Source organism: Limanda limanda, chromosome 3 (genome assembly GCF_963576545.1).
Source record: "Limanda limanda chromosome 3, fLimLim1.1, whole genome shotgun sequence".
Lineage (NCBI taxonomy): Eukaryota > Metazoa > Chordata > Actinopteri > Pleuronectiformes > Pleuronectidae > Limanda > Limanda limanda.
In genome coordinates this window covers 9586411-9600848 of record NC_083638.1, presented here as the reverse complement: position 1 = coordinate 9600848, position 14438 = coordinate 9586411, and the positions used below count along the sequence as shown (strand labels likewise).

General features: G+C 41.0%; 1 protein-coding gene across 1 annotated transcript in view; it reads left to right on the top strand.

Annotated features, from left to right (window-relative positions):
• Positions 1–14438, top strand: part of nhsb (Nance-Horan syndrome b (congenital cataracts and dental anomalies)) — a 44611-nt gene that overhangs the window by 24647 nt on the left and 5526 nt on the right. The window contains exons 2-8 of the mRNA XM_061068814.1: positions 12428–12580; positions 12670–12809; positions 13185–13232; positions 13425–13474; positions 13551–13599; positions 13905–13967; positions 14197–14389. Coding sequence (XP_060924797.1) covers positions 12428–12580; positions 12670–12809; positions 13185–13232; positions 13425–13474; positions 13551–13599; positions 13905–13967; positions 14197–14389 — 696 coding nt within the window. The remainder of the gene's footprint in view (positions 1–12427; positions 12581–12669; positions 12810–13184; positions 13233–13424; positions 13475–13550; positions 13600–13904; positions 13968–14196; positions 14390–14438) is intronic.

The following is a 14438-nucleotide window of genomic DNA, read 5'->3' as shown; positions in this document are numbered from 1 at the left end:
GAGAAGCATGACCTACATTTGGCAAAGCTCATCGTATGAGCATGAAACTGCCTAACATCACCCCAGAGCTCCTCAGCACAGAGCCACACGATTGGCTGCTCTCAGCTCCAGCCTGACAACAGCACTGGCATCACCCAGGGGGAGGGGGAGGGGAGGGAGAGAGAGAGAGAGAGGTAGAGAGAGACAGAGAGAGTGAGAGATAGAGAGAGAGGAGGGCACAGGGAGGAGGTACATACATTAAATTGAAAAGAGGAGAAGATGCAAATAGACGATTGGGTAAAAGGAGAAATAAGACGGAGAGTGTGAGAGTGAGGAAAATGCTCCAATTAGAGACAGTAATGCTTGTGAGTGTGTGTGTATACTTGCTTATGCACATTTTGGGAACTCACAGTTACATTAAAAGGACTCGCATCCATTTGCAGACAAAAAGTTGGTCCCCACAAGGTACAGTATTAGTTTATGTAGGAGGTAGTGAAGACCTTTTCAGCGGCTGAGCTCTCTGATGATCTGATGGTCTCATGTTCCACCACTTCCATCCAGATTTTAAAATATCTCAGGAACCGTTTGATGGTTTGCAGGGACATTTAATAGACTTTTTTGGTTCCAGTCTGAACAACAGGACACACCTTCATGTCGCCTTCAGGATGAAGCCTCATGGTGACTTTGTTGAACCTTTCTCTTTTCCTATAGCGCCACCATTAGGTTACATTTTTAAATTTGTGCAATGCTCTCACAAAATACCTGTAAAACTAATAATACCCTAAATCGCCTTATCTGTTCTTTGTGTTGAGCCCTAATTAGCAAATATTAGCATGCTACCACACCTAACTAAGAGCAGCTATTATGGTTGTAAGGCTGCATTCATACTACTCCTTGTATGTGTACGTCAACATGGCTAATAAAGCTGATTCTGATTCTACTATATTTTCTATTTGAAATCAGCGTTTTCAAACTAAAACGAGCGTTTTGGCTGTTTATCAGTTTTGAAGCCGCTCGTGACTAAAAACGACCCAATCAGCAAGAAGTTGTAAGCGTCCAATTCATTGTTTGCAAACCTGTTTCTGTTCGTACAGACTAATACGCATTCCCGGAGTTTTCACACTAAAACGGAAGCAGCAGCGTTTCCACACTTCTCCATTTTCACAGCACCAGCTGCCTGGAGCAGAGTTGTTGGAGTGTGGTTGTAGCCTGAGTCTTAATCGGTGATGGTAAAGGTTAGTTTTCAGACCATGTTAGACTAACGGCTGGGGTAGACATCATGTGGTTATTTTAAGAAACAAAGGCACGTTTTTACTGAGTGTATGTGTGTATGTGCACATTTGTGTGTTTGTGCAGACTTTGGTGTCTTTGGTCATGTGTCACAATAGAGTCGAAGATTTGTGGCATTGCACCTCTAGAGCTGACAGACACACACACACACACTCTCTCTCTCTCTCCTGCCTCTGTGTCCCATTCTGTCTCTCTCTCTCTCTCTCTCTCTCTCTCTCTCTCTCTCCCTGAGATCCCCAGGCACACAGCATTATGGGAATCACTCTGGCACTGCTCTCGCTCTTCACAGCTTTAATCTTTAAGTTGTTTCCATAGAAACGACTACATTCACTCAGTTGACAACTGTCCAATTGCTTCCAAAGCTATAGAAGAATGCCCTCGCTCAACATAAACCGCCTCCACAAACCAGCAGCGGAGGAACGTCTTAGTCACCGTAGAGCCACCGATCCATTGATTAGAAATAATGAAGAGTCAGTATTGATGACGGCAGGCACACTGGGCCACAAATAACTGCATCCAGTTGATTTTTGGTTTCCTGGAATTATCCGCCGTTCAGCGCAGCTATAAGTTCTAAGGTATGTCAATAATTCGATGACACCGAAGTAGAGGCTCCCCTGCATGCAGCAGACAAGGCAATCGACATTTAGCAGGTGATGCTTTCAGTGAGCTCACAGCCCAGCCTGGGTTATTTCAGGTTGAGGCAGCAGCAGCAGATCCCCTCCCTGTTATCAGGTTCAGCATGTTGGTGTTTCCTCAGTCGCCTCAGAAGCCCTTTATCCTCCCTTCTCCTTCTCTCAGTACATATCGCTGTCTGTCTCTCAGGAAATGTATGCTTTTAATTTGAAAGGCTGAATTTACAAAGACAATTAATAGACTCACACACACACAGATGTGCATGTACCTGCAAACTCACATAAAAGGACACACACACTCACACAGATGTGCATGTACCTGCAAACTCCCATAAAAGGGGACACACACACACACACACACACAATGACCAGTGGTAGGAGTCTTCCACGACACATGCACAGCAGGAGATCCCCCCCCCCTCCCCTGGCATATGTGCCGGTTTCCATGGAGACACGCAGTTAAAAATAACATGGGCGATGGCTTGTCTTGTGCCATTCCACCAACAGGGCTGAAGTATTCACAAACACACATTCTATCACTCACACACAAGCGCACACACACACTGTTAGAATTCGTCGCACACACACAGAACAATATGAAAACACACTCTGCCACCATCATTATTGGCATGATAGTTGCATTTATTCCCACCCTCCTGCCACTGGTCTCCTCAGTGGCAGAGCAGTAGCAGGACGCCATTTATCCTCATCTGTGGCCTGAAGCTCGAGAGAAACAAAGGATCTGTGGGTTTCCAACCACTGAGGTTATTCACTCAAATCGTTAGAACTTGTAGTAAGTAAGTAACTTAGAAAAGCAGAGGAATGTGTAGTGAGACACTTACCTGGAATAACATGTAATCCAAACCCAAAGACCCCTGTGTATGTGTGTGTGTGTGTGTATGTTTGTGTAAATCAATTCTTATTAGTCTACATGTATTTAAACAAATGCGCAGGTTAAAAAACGGGATCGACCAAGTACAATAGAGGAGAAACATGTTTCCTCTGGTTAACACCATTCTTTTATCCCTCTCCATATTTCCTTCACTGATTACTGCCTCTTTAGGAACAATGCTGCAATATTGATGAGGGCTGGGGAAATACAGAAGCCTCAAAAAGGTTGAGCGAGAAAAGGAAGCCCTACAACAACATGAGATAATAAAACATTGAACTCCTGCTGCTGCTTTTCTCAGCAACCGCGTGTCGACCGACACAGAAATGTATTTGTGGTATTTTGACCAGTTCAGTTGATCTTTGTTTGCCGCAGATGTTTGATAAACTCCTGGTTTCTGACGGAATATTTTATTTTTTATTTTAAATTTAGGTTGTGAGGATAGAGGGATTGTACGTCGTCCGTGCTGTTAAGACGTTTATGACAAATCTGAGATTCTGAGCTGTAAAACGTAACTTGAACATTTTGATGACAATGAGATTTGAGAGCTCTCTGTGATTATGGCCGGTGCCGATGTTGAGGGGCTATAAACAAAAACTCATGTTTTCCACAGCGGAATTACGTCATGAGCTGCCACCTGCTCATAAGCTCTACTCAGTTACTGCCCCTCACCTGAATCCCGGAGATTGTCCTGTTGTTGTGAACGCATCTGACCCAGAGAATCCCAGGCTGTGATCTTACCATCGTTTTTAAAATATTAATTTACTTATTTTTATTGTCCTTCACTGCTTTTATGGCATCAAGTTCTTATGTGACATAGTCTTATAGTTATCAAACTTATTTGAACACTTATTTCTTTTAGAACATTGCACCCTGCCGATGGTTTTCTCTTGTGTATTCTTTTTTGCTTAGCTGTCAAAGCACTTTGTAAACTCTGTTTTTAAACGGGCTATATAAACATAAGAGAAGTAACAACTGTCTCATCTAACCTTTAACTAGGAGAGAAAATATGTTGGACTGAAAACAAAGTGTAGAATAGCAGCAGAGGTTCCCAGATAATGATGTTTTCACAGAATAGTGACCTGATTTCCACCATTAAGACATTATAACAGCTCAGGATGCACACTGGGATTTGTTTGTATGTTGGATCATCCCTTCAGTAAATCTATCTGACGTATAGAAAATATATGATAAACATATGGCAGCAATTGTAAATCCAGCCAACATCTCAGCTGTGTGACTCGGGCCACACACACATGTGGCACAGTATGTTGTTGCCACACACATGCACCGTCTCTGACTTTGTGTAGTGTCCATGTTGTGCCACTAAGGGGCAGTACAGGAGCACTTTGAGTGGAGTATGTTATTATTGGGTAAACAGTGTGTGCAGAGCCAGGAAATAATCCCTTGAACATTTAACCTGCTGTTATGTTGTTGATATTTTCTCTGGCTCGTCGGGCTCGCTGTGACGTGGCGGCTGCTATAAATAAAACTTTTGGCTGTGTTGTGAGACACTGTGGCTCACAGACAGGCCTCCAACCCGAACACTGGAGAAACGTGCCCTCGTTCGCTGTAAGGCAAATGTTGTGCAGGTCAGAGGGATTGAAGAGGAGGTGGAGGAAGAGGGGGGGAGGAGGAGGAAGAGGAGGGGATGAACAATAGTGCAGGTGTGCAGCCTGAAAAAGAAGGGATGGGAAGAGGTAACGGGGCAGAATGATTTATTAATGTTATGAGGAAGAAGAAAAGAGACAAAGAGAGATAAATATTAGGAAACAGAAAGAGAGAGAGGTATTTTACAATTATTCATTCATCATCACTTTGTATGTTGAGGTTCATGTGCAACAAAACAAGTCGAACTAGAATTGCACTCGGTATAGAGCGTAAACTTCCGCCAGGACCCAACAGTCCTGTAAAATTAAAACTGAGGCAATGTTACGTTTCTCAGCTCCACGTTGGTGCTAATTAAAGAGTGTTAGCCTCATTTTTACAGTTGCTGAAAATAAGCCACATTTAAATCCCCTAGATCCAGTTTTTTATACAGATCAATACAAAATTGTAGAAACGATACAAACCCCCTAACACGTGGGAATATTTTCATCAAGGTTCACACGTAATTTCCCAGGAAATGCTAAATGCATCTAGATAAGAACATTTTTATGTTTTGGGGATTGATATGTATTGAGTGAATGTATTGTACAATTTGGTGCAGCTTGATTGAATTCAAGGGAATGAAAACTAGCAATGTTCATAAAAACAGATTTATCTCCCGACCGATTCCGCATCTTTCCACAATCACAATTTCATGACAATCCATCCTTTAGTTTCTCTGTGCTTAACTAACAAACAAACTAAAATACCCTGGCTGAGGCAATCGAGCTAAAAGGTAAAAGGACATGTGAGCATTATATCTAAATAAAAAAGCAAGTGTCTGGGAACGAGTTTTAACTGACTTTCAAGATGATGCTAATGAAGTGGTTTGGCCCAAGCTGCTCGGACAGGACCAGTCATTAGGGCCCTTTCCAAGAAGCTCAGGTTCCTGTGCAGTGGAAAGGTCTGTGATGTGACCTGATGTTTCATAGATCACTCAACAGCACAACCGACAAACAACCCCAGGGACGAGAAGCTATTAAAGGCCTCTCAGCAGTCCTGTTGAGGAACCTCACTTATAACTGAGGCAAACCACATGAAACATCCGTGCATTTAATAATCACCACCTCCTCTGTTCCTGCTGATGTTGACCCCTGCAGCGGCGCGCGTGCAGACACGTCGCTGGTTCTGAGTGTGTTGGGATATTTTCGGTGTGTCTGCGTTTTTTCCCAGCAACAGCGGGAGGCTGGGAGCTGCCCGAGCACACTGCCAGCTCCCCCAGCTCCACTCCAAAGTCAGTGAACTGCCAGAGCTCCAGATTACAGCAGATTACCAGGCAGGGTGCTCACAGACTCTCTCTGTTTGTGTGTGCGTCATGCTGTTTATTGTGCGACCGCAAGGGATTCTGACTCCTCAGATCAAAAGTAGACAAAGAGAAAGTTGACTTGAGGTGGACATTGAGTGAAATGAAGATTTATGTGCTGCATCTCATTTTGCCTTCATCGTTATGCGTTAAAATGTCAAATTTGCCCTAAATGTCAAACATTCATTGATTATTTGACTGTAAAAATTGATGTTTTAACACCAGCACATACTCAGGTGTACTCACACATACACAGTCTTAGATCATGATTCTTTGGTGGCAGCAATAGAAGGATTGAGCACGTGATACATATTCCCAGCATGTGGTGGATTAATACATTAATACTTCATGGCTGATTCCCCCTCCCTCCACATCATAAAGAGATTACAGTCAGTGACAGGCCATGCCGCGGCGGGACCCTACCATCTGACGGGGGGGGGGTGGATCGTAGAGACGAACGAGACGGGACAGAGACGTGTTTTGAGTTTGCGAGGAAGCGTAGGTGCACCGTCATTCCTCGTGAGTGAGATGTAGCTCTCAGCGAGGCCAAACTGAGGCGCACACAAAGGAGAAGCAATATTTCTTATTCAGTGGCCGCGTTGGGTCGGCTGAAGGGAGGCGAGCAGGGACAGCAGGTGGGTGGGAGGCCGGGTGGGTGGGTGAGGAGGCGGTGGGGGAGAGTCTGAGTCTGCAGATGTTGCTCGTCTGGATGTTGGTCTTGCACAGGGTTGTTTTAAGGTCTGCAGGAGGAAATAAGGTGCCGCTACTGAGAGACAGATGACAAGGAGTCTGCAGGAGAAAGGGAAGAGCAACTGAGAAAGAAAAGAGAGGAGGAGGACCATGGCTTTGGTTTGTCTTGGTTTAGGCTGCGTCCCTGTGCGATCCAGAGGTACTGTCTATAACTATCATCCTTTAAAATCACCCATTACTGGTAACATTGTTTATGATGTTCATTTCATTTGAATCAATCCTGCTCCTTTTCAATAACGGTTATTATTTCTTATTTACTGGATGCTTTTTTTAGCAGATTAATGTTAAATCAGTAAATGTGCACACTACACTGTTGTGGGCATGAGGGTGTTGTGTTGTTATGACCTTTGTTGTGTGTTCAACCCAATCCTGAAATGCTACATTTTCAAATATATCAAGAAATCAAATGTGTCAGGTTGAACTACATACAGTGGTGGGATGTAACAAAGTAAATGTGCTACTGTATTTAAGTAAAGTACACAAATGTGCTTAAGTAGATCTATTTTCAGATACTTTTTACTTCAAGGCCACTCCATGTAATCAGCAAATATCTGTCCTTTCTACTCCACTACATTTTTACAATGAGTTTTAAAAGTAATCAGTAATGAGAGGGGAATTGATCCAATCAGGTAACATTTAGACCCCGCCTTCTTCTACGAGAGCAAAGTGCATCAGCATGCAGCTTCTCTGGTGAAGAAACATAAAACATGGATTCAGAGGTGTCAGAGGAGGCCAACGCCAAAACTCAGTCCTAATGATGTAGTACAGGGAATAAGCTACTCCGTGCAAGTACTTTAGATTACTACTCTACTTCTTGAGATGTATTTAAAAGCAAGAACTTTCTTACTTTTACTCAAGTACTACTTAAATGTGGTACTTTTACTATTTTTGTCCAATTATTTGTAATTTTAAATGGAACAGTGCATCAAAAAGAGAAGACTTGAGATTTAAAGAGAAATAATAATAAAAACAACATAATAATAACCATTTTGACAACTGATAAATCAATTAATCGTTTTGTTAAGATGGCAAATTACACAGAATATTTCAGTTTTTTATGTTTTTCTTATTTTTCTCATATTCAGCTGGATCCTTTGGGTTTATGGACTGTTGGTTCCAACAAGGCATTTTTGAGTATCTTATTAGATCCTGTTAGTTGTTTACCTATTACATTTTACACAACCGCATTGAAAAGCTAAGAACTATATGGTGTGAAATAAATAGATGTTAACCTGCGAAATCTTTACAAGCTTTAATTAAGATATATTTTGTCGCCCACTGTATTTCTTACCCTGTAGTGAGTTATTCTTCTGAATAAATCTGCTGTAGATGTTGCACCGGTTCAAACACTGGCTGAAACAAACAGCTGGTGTGATATATTTTATATAAGAAAACGATATTGTCACTGTAGATGAGAGGAGCTGGTGGGACGCTCAGCCACCGTGGGTCCACTACCACTGCACAGTGTTTCCTCTGCAGAGCCAGTGTTTCTTATATAACAGCTGTCTACTATGACAAGATTCTGCAGCTACTGCCATAGGGAGTGTGCTGCCTGACCCAGATACACCCTAATACATTCCCTACTAATGACTTACATTCACTCACATCTGGACCAGAGACAACAGCGGGCCAAAGACAGGGTTACAAAATCATATAGCTGCACTAGCAAGTGGAAGAAGAGTATTTAAGCAGTCGGTATCCTAGTTGCAAATGTCGTGGACGATGCAGACGCATCCCTGACGTGTCTGGCTCTGATCTTTTTATGCTTTTGTTGACACAGCTTTGTATTTTCAATCTTTACTCTAAAGACTGTCATCTGTGCATAGAAAGGCTAAGGTCTGCTACTGACCCTAATACTGGTCTGAGCACAGAATTATAGAATCTTACAGTTATTACAAGGATTTATTATTCCTCTCCTTCTCATTTCTGTTTCTCGTCTCCTTCCCTGGAAGTTTTTGGATCTGTGACACCATAAAAACTGAGCAATAAGCTGAGCTGAACATTACTGATCCACTGCTCAGGTAATAAAAATTAGACCCATTAGCAAGATGAGGCTGAAGTGGTGCCATAAACAACACTTTTACATTTTCTCCAATAACCTTCTGTATGTCACACATTTTAAAGCCTTTAAAGTCAGTTAGCGAGTTTCCTGATTTTACTGTTTAATACTTGATGGCTTGGTTCTGTCTTAGGAATCCAACATTTCTTTTGGGGAGGCAATGATAAATACAATGTCAGTGAGTCAAACTTTTCTGATACTGATACTGGAATTTTTAGGCTTTTAGTACATACTAATGGGATTAAGGCTCGATATTTTACATTTTAACCATAAACCTTATTATAAATAGTTGAAAATACAAATACAACCAAATATATTGAACTTGAATTGAAAAAAGTTATATTTTCAACGTAAACCATAAATTTGGATGCACAACATGCTTTGTTTATTCTGTAAAATAAAAGCTTTCAGATTGTGCAAATTGGCAAAGAGACGCAGATACCCATATCTCTGGAAAGCTCATAACAGCCAAAATTATAAGCCAATTTATAAATCTGTTGGGCTCTACAAACCGATGTAAATTTTCCAAGTGAAGAGCAAGCAGAGCCCTTGTAGTAAATCCCCAAACACTCCTACTTCCTAGATTCTCCAACTGATCCTGTGTATATTGAACCACTGCAATGGGGAAGGGGGGGGGTGGGGGCATATTTACCTGGGGCCTGTGATCACCATCATCAGTTCTACAGAAGCTGCTGTTCTTCAGATGGTCGGCTGAGTGAGGCCGATCGCAGCCGTCAGCTTGAAGCTATGTCGACGGACCATGTTTGCATCTTAAGACTTTGTCTTCAGGGGCCAGCTTCCTGTCAGCAGGTCCCTTGGATCGATACTCTTTGGGGGTTTTTTTTAGTAAACCCTTGACAATATAGGTTTTCCCCAAGTAGGCTGAGGAGTGGTTCTTCCTGTAGAACATTTCTGACTGGAAGGTGGAGTGAAAAGCAGACATCAGCTGTTCTGTTGAAGTCACTCATTGCCTCTTTTGTTGCGACGGTGTAATATCTGAGCCCGAAAAAAACTTTGACTATATCTTGTTGTTTATATCCATATTACGTAGATTTGTGAATTATGTTGTGCTGCTCAGGCGCTAAATAAATAAATACACTACTTGAGCAGAAAGTTCATACACAACTTTACCTTAAACATTTGAATTGCTCCTGTGTTACGATTTCATCGTTGTTTCTAGAGAATTACCTCATTACTCTCTTTTCTATATTTTGTTCCATTTTCTTATTTCATAGTGTTTTCTACCGGCATTAAAGTCCTGGTGATGATACTGAGAGCTGCTAACTCTGCACCTGCAGAGATCAGGATGAGGTGAAACAGAGATGGAGAAATACAGTGAAGAGAGGGATGATGGGTAAACGTGCATGAGCTAAGTGTGTATGTGTGCTTTGCTGCTACAAAAAGGGAAACTACCGGCTTTAACTTTTTAACAATTTAATGTAGATGATGTAGTCCGGGTGAATAAGAGCGAGACAGGAGCGAGAGAATACAGGGACGGACGAGAGATGAAACTCAGATTTTCTCTAAATCTGAGGGTCAGGAGGAAATAATTGAATCACTGTGTGGACGTATCTAGTGTTTGATATCGTTTTTTTCCCCAAGTTTGTTTAGTTACATTGTTTCTGCAGTGTGATAATGTACAGTTAGTTAAAGCTTCATCTGATGAAGCTTTGGTTTGGATTTGTTTGCGATGCAGGTGTTTGACATTATTTCTAAACTTCACAGGCGCATGTTCATTTCCTCCTCAACTAGAATAAGGCTTTGTTTGTTTCTATTTGAGCTCAAGTGTGTGTAAAATATATGATAAAGATTTTTGCGATAGTAGCAATGATTTAAACTTAAATTTTTCAATGAGGGGGGAGTAGATGTGAAAATTATTTTCAACCAGTATTTAGAACTTTTAGTTTTTACTGAAAACATGATCTCATATAGTGTTAGTCCAAACATGATTTTTTTACATGACTTAAAACATCTGAAAGGAATCCTAAAATGATCAAATTGAATTTTGTTGATGATAAAACAGCAGGAAAAATGCTGTTGTGCAACAAAAGCACAATTTGATGGTTGTGGTGAGAGGACGTCTTCAAGGCAGCAGCAAGAGAACGAGACAAACACAAAACAGGAAGAGACTGAATGGGCGATGAGAAGAGAGATGAGGGAAACAAGTGGGCTGACAGGGAGTAAAGCCACAGCAACAAATCCACTAATTTAACTGTGTCACAACAACTAGGTCAGCATCTTCCACAGATTCTTCTCAAAGAAACACCTTTGTTCCAATATTCTTTCCTTCTTTTTTACTTTAATGATAGATTCTTATATTTGCAGATTTTGCAGATCTGCCAGTTTAATGATGAGACAACCACAAAAGCAAAGATAATCTAAATAAAATGCAGCATTGGTAAAAAATACTGCATCTGACATGTATCTCAGTTACTCCTAAAATTGATGTCACTGTTTATCTTTGACTAATTCAAACAGCTCCATCTGCCAAGTGAGTTTCTGTAGCTGCAGATTTTAATGGTTGTATTTTACATATTGTTATCATCTTATCTTACCATCTCTGTTAAAGAGACAAGATGCTAAATTAATGTAACTTCCTGTGTGTGGCCGCCTGTAGAGCAGAACGCTGTGTGATGTTTGGGCTGAATGTGCTGCTCCCATGTGCTCCTTTAACCTTGATGTTTAAATACACTGAATGCTGTTGATGCGAGCTTGCTGATTTAATTGCACACAAATGCATGAGCGAGGAAAAGGTTGCCTGGTTACTGACGTACAGTGCGGCTTTCAAGGACACTACTGCGTTTTCTATTCCAAGTGAAAAGAGGAGAAATATATTCACAATAAAAGATAAAGAGACTCTGAAGGCAGATGAGAGATGGATAATCACAGTCTTCTCCTTTATAACCGATTGTTCTAACCTTTGGAAATGAAAGTTAAGAATACTCAGCTGTAACATCATTAATAAAAGTAGGGTATCTTGTTTTTCGATACTCCGAATTTGCCGCAATAATGTCTCCAGACACGGAACCATGAGAAATTTACAGTGGTCTGATGGTGTGTGCACACTTGCTGGGGGGGAGGTGGGCTTAACTGCCATCTGCTGGTAGGCCAGGGCATAGTTTTACTGTACACCCCAGACAGACTGATCACTGTGATATTCTTTACATAAATGTTTCCAATTATATTTATTCTTTTCAACTTTCTTTTCAATTGTGTGTTTTTGATATGTTGCCAGGGTTTAATGCTCGTCCTCTGCCTGTTGGTGTTAAACTGTTAAACTTGGCCTGGATCTCAGCTTTTCGCTTTCTTCTCTGTTAGGCTGGTGAAACGGACACCGAGAGTTGTCATCTTTAAATCACAATAATATCTTGCTGTATTTTTTCCATGACTAACAAATCGATATTTTATTTTGTAGTGTAAACAAGGATGTTTAGGACCTGTTAGACAATCACATAAACGAGTAGAATCAGTAAAGCGCATAACTCAACCAAGGCCAAACAGTTGCCTTAAACTCAATCAAGCCGGACCAAATTTCACACACTATCAGATCTCTAAATCTGCCTGACTGTCAAAAAGGATCCATTAATTATTCTCTTGAGAAATCCAAGAATATGTCCCAAAAAGAAAAAAAGCCCCATCTCACTATGTTAAATTAAAATAATAAGATAATCCTGTTAACAGCCAAACATACAAACAGCATGGAAAACATTACATCCTTGGCATAGGTTAAAAAACATTGACAATACAGAACCATACTTTTAGAAAATAAAATAGGTCATAGCCTTTACATTTCTGAGGACCAGTTGTTATCTCTTTTATTTCAGAGTAATCAGAGACATTCCCTTTAACGTGTTCTATCCTCTCCTCTCGTATTTCAGCGGTGTCGAACCTGGACATAGAAAGCAAGCTGTCACTGCACTATCAGGCTCCATGGCACCAACAACACAACGTGTTTCATCCCTGCACCCGACCGCCATGTCTGGAGGAGCTGCACAGAAATGCTCAACTCAGCCTCCGAGCCCTGAACCGAGGTGAGAGGCTCTACCAGTCTGCATAGTCGTAATTTACCATGTGCACATTCCACAGTATTGGGAGTTTTTTCTGTTTTTCTCTTTTACAGACGAACAACAGCACGAACAACGGTCCACAAGTCGGGAAAGAAACAGGGTGACCATCTCTATCTCCGTGGCGCCCCCTATGCCCACCTTCCCCTCACCACACAGCATTCGCCGGCAGCAGAGAAGTCGGCTGGCGCGAGCGGTAAGGACGTTGCACCTTGAACAAGTGGGGCAGATATCAAGTGTTTTCATTAAATGGCTCAAACGATATTATGTGAATGTCTCTTAGTAAGCAGTTAACTCTCAATGAAATTCTGTGCTGGATGTAACTTACATGCAAAAGCTTCTCAAAATGTAAATCTCAATCTAAATCATCTTTTGATCCATTTACTACTGAACAACTAGACACTGTCATCTTGAGAGAGTTATTGGACAGTGAGAATAAAAATAAGGTCACATTTGGAACAACATGAGAGAAAAACATGTATTACTTTTGACTTTACTTACATATTTTATTTGTATATACCGTGTGTAACAATAAACTGAAACTATATCTCATTCTGGTGTTGCGGTGCAGCAAGAGAGAGCAGAGAGGGAGCGAGAGTTAGACTATCAACCCAGGAAGGTAAATCAGAAATATGTCCATGTCTTGTTCGTCTAAAATGTAGGTCCCTTCTGCACGATTTGTGTAATTCCCGCTTGTGTGTTCAGTTACTGTTGTGTGTCTAAGGTTTCATGTGACATAAGATGAACAGTATCCATTATAGGTCTGTCCTCACACTGACCTAACCCTGACTTCTTTTTGAATCTCTTGAAGGAGAGGACTGTGAGAGAAACAGAGACCATCCAGAGAAAAGTAAGAAAATTCAGTGACTAAAAATAATTTCTTAAAAATTGTATCTGTGTCGTACTCAGAACAATAATTGTTGTATGTTCTGCTGCCACAGGAGAGGCCAGGGAGAGAAGCAGATGTTCAGACGATCCAAAGAAAGGTAAGAAATATGCTTAAATGGCAAATATTTGAACTTCCTTAAAATTTACTATTAACAGACAGTGTCAATAATGACAAGAGTTGGAAGAAAAGAGTATAAATACATGTACACATTTTTTTTTAAATTGAAGAATAGGGCAATTTGAGATTGAGACTGATCTTATAAACATATGATTGTCTGTTTCATCCATCAACTTTTGACTTTCATTTATTATTTTTGTTTGAAATGATGAACTCTTCTGGATTATTTGTCATCTTATCTGTTATTTTGTTTCTTTCTTTTGTTGTATTTTTTTATGTTCATAGTTTGCGTGCTTTTACTCACTTCACCCTATTGAAAGTTGCATCTTCATCCCATGGAATAGAAAGGTATTGAGCATTTGTGTTGTTTTTTTACTTTGTGTTAATCCTTTTGTCACTTCAGTTGTCCAGTAGTTCATTTTAACACCTTCACTCTTAATTTTGTCATTACGTATCTACCAGTGTTAGAGACATTTTAAAGATAGTGGCTATTTATTTTTCCACATCATGCTAGCTAACTTGTGTATGAAAATTGTATCGGTACCCACCATGTAATGTTGCTGCCGGCATCTTCCAGGCTACCTCGATGGGGGAAGACGAAGGTTGTGAGGTCTTGGGAGGCCACAGAGCCAAGTCCTCGGCCCACAAAGCTTCCTCAACCCAAGATAAGCAGACGAGCTGGTCCAAGGAAAACCACCCACCTTCAGATCCGAAGATATCTGCCGATTCTCACTCCATCTCCTCCTGCATCATCCCCATCAACGTCACAGGTAAGATTAAGACGAGACAACAAATTAGGAATGAGCCAGGATAACCCTG